At 40.2% G+C, this 2,882-nt stretch overlaps 1 protein-coding gene across 1 annotated transcript in view; it reads right to left on the reverse strand.

The window, feature by feature from the left end:
- Positions 1-609: 609 nt before the first annotated feature.
- The window catches only part of LOC113476629 (microtubule cross-linking factor 1-like), a 7,146-nt gene continuing 4,873 nt past the window's right edge, over positions 610-2,882 (reverse strand). The window contains exon 4 of the mRNA XM_026842444.1: positions 610-705. Within this exon, the coding sequence (XP_026698245.1) occupies positions 625-705 (81 nt within the window). The 3' untranslated portion in view covers positions 610-624. The remainder of the gene's footprint in view (positions 706-2,882) is intronic.

The following is a 2,882-nucleotide window of genomic DNA, read 5'->3' on the forward strand; positions in this document are numbered from 1 at the left end:
CAGGTCTAAGAAGTAGCCTCCAAATTTAATTTTGCTATATTATGTTTATAATGCTAAATTCCTCTATCAGCAAAATGCTCTCTACCTCTAGTGATGTTAAAGAGTAGTATACATGCAAAATTCGGAGCAAAATTTGTCTCTAAATAATATGCCTGAAAGATATTTCATCTCGTCTTGTATATTTCTATCATTTTTATAAGCATCTGAATGCAGCTTTTCACTCTGTTAAAAGGAACAGATATTTTAACAGAAAAATTACTTTGACCGTTAAAAACAGCAGTTCCTGAACTGTGCCTCAAAAATCAGGTGCTGCAGGGGAGGAGGAGAGGGTAAGCTCAGGAATGACAGCATCCCCCATCAGCAAGTAAACCTTGGATGAAAGAACCTTGAGAGAAGCCACTGCAGTAAAAAGCCCACAGGTAACCTGGGAAAGCCCATTTACAGTATGTAGTGGTTTTCATCTCAATCTCTGTCCTAGAGAGATGTGTTGGAGACATTACTAATGGTCAGTGGACTTGCACTTCTCTCCTCTCATGCGGAAATGAATGGAAACAGTATTTCTTGCCTACCCATTTTGCCTCTGCCTTTCTTTGTAAAAACACCAGCGAACGCGAGTTGCAGCCATCATCCTCCATCAACTTGAAGTGATTTCCCAAGTGAACATGCCTGGAGAACAGCACTCACGTCTCTAACGGTCCCAACAACCTGGAGGGCTCAAAGCACAAATGATTTCAGCTGAAGTTAGAAGCTGGCCAGGAAAACCTCAGTGTCACAGAAGAGGTTGCTGCTACACCAGAGGTCCTTGCAAGAGAGAAACCAATACCTCCAGTTTCTCCCCCTCCAGTCCTTCTGCTTTCAGTGACAATAAAGAGAGACTGTCACCTGCTCAGTAAGGCTGTCCCACAAGCAATAAATGCCCCTTTCTTCCCAGTTACACAATTCTCATTCATTTCTTGCTAAACCGTTTCATAGCACTCACATGAAATCTTTCGGCAGCTGCTACCCCCATCCCTAATCCTCCCTTCTCTTTGTCCGGTCCAGCAGGACCACCCTTCCTCAGCAGCGTCAGTGCTGCCATGGCCATGCCTCTTTCTCTTCCCTGGCTCACAATGCCAAACCCAGACAAAGAACACAACAAAATACACATATAGCAGCTGCGAACAAGTGATGGACTCATTCTCCCCACAGGGAATGGGAGTGGGTCCTGTGCCATCTCAGTGCATTTCTACAATAAGTAGTAAAAATGGTTTATTCTTCCCCAAGTACAGAGTTTATAGACAGGATTACTCTGAGAGGTAGTACATGTAGGGGAATATTAATGATCACTATACGTAAAGGCACCCAACACTTGCCAAGCATGATTTCATAGTTGCTAAACTTACACTAAAGGTAGGTCATCTAGTTATGAAATTTTTTTGCTGAGAAAATATAAGGAAGATATTCCCTAGAGATGCCCTGGTGACTCCAAGGAAATGATGTTTGGGATGGGTTTGATGTTGAGTGGAAGATATTCAGATCTCAAAGAAAATCCACTTGCTGTTATCAAGCATTTGAGAAAAGATTTGGTTTTTAGATGCTCAGGAGAAAAATAGTGAGGGTTTTGCACTGGTGCAAAGAAAGCAAACTTTGAAAAGAGTTTTCTGAATTCTTGCTGGTTGACCAAGTTAAATTCTTAATATATGTCAGTATTTCTCATAAGCTGAATTAGGATATTAGGAAGGGGAAATGATGGTTGCAGGGATGTTGCTGAGGTAATCTGTTAGTGATGGAGAATTTTTTTTCTCTTCTGGCAGCCTGTTCACTCAAATAGTGATGTTAATACCCTAGACAACAAGAGAAAAATTCAAGCAAGCATTGGTAGTGATACATGTACTTATTGAATCTGTGAGGGTACATTGCCTGTGCTTCTAAATAAGGAAGAAGCAGCCTGGTAAGTCACAGAAAATCCTAGCAAGTTCCTAGAAGGGACAGTTCTTAGACATATCCCAGTTTTGCAAGGATACGCTACAAAGAAGTGTTCACAGCGGTAGGAAAACTCTGAAGCTCTGATGGAGAATGCCAAAAAAAGGCATCAGACGGAGGCCTAAAACCAGTTGAAAAGTTCACAGTTAAAAAAAAAAAAAAAAAAAGGTAAGAGTTGAAAAAGGGAAACTGAAAAAGTAAGTGAATGTAATTGTGGAAAAAAAATTCAGTGAACCACAGTGCTGCAGCAGTTAGAAAAGACTGAAGCAGAAAAACTTGGTATGGTTAGTAAAGTTAAACAATATTCAGAGATAAAACATTATTAGCTGGTGAAAGAAGTAGCTTTGAAAGAATCTGTGGAAGTATTTCAGGCAAGAGTAGCAGAGTGATGAATCTACATAGCAATAAACAAACAAAATCTGAAAAAAAATAAGGAAGTATTATGGGAAAGGAAAGCACCATATTATCTTTTGACTAAGAGGACTGAAAAAAAGGAAGTAGAGTGGCATGAGAAAGCAAATTGAATGCTAGGGTGCTGAAGACGACTTTAAGAGAAGAATGATGTTTAATTGGAAGACATCAGAAGTGGATAAAATCCACAAGTATTGGTTAAAAATCCTTACCGATCCATACCTGCAAAAGTCTGGAGGGATGAAGCCCACTTACAGAAAAAGAAAAAAAGAAAAAATAAAAGGGAAAGAGGTTTTCCTAAAAACCTCTAAGTGAGCCACTGATGATCTGAGAGAGCTCCTTACTTGAAACCACCAGTGAAAACCAGAATATTTTGATGATAGGGAGTGCCTGGCAGATACCAGAACAAAACAAGAGTCTAGATGTGGTTCTGATAGATTATGCAAAAGCTTCTGAAAGCATGTAATGAAATGGGAATCCAGAAGCATCTGGACAGGGGGGGGGGGGGC

The sequence above is a fragment of the Athene cunicularia genome, assembly GCF_003259725.1.
Source record: "Athene cunicularia isolate RWA chromosome 2 unlocalized genomic scaffold, athCun1 chr2_part1, whole genome shotgun sequence".
Taxonomy (NCBI): Eukaryota; Metazoa; Chordata; class Aves; order Strigiformes; family Strigidae; genus Athene; species Athene cunicularia.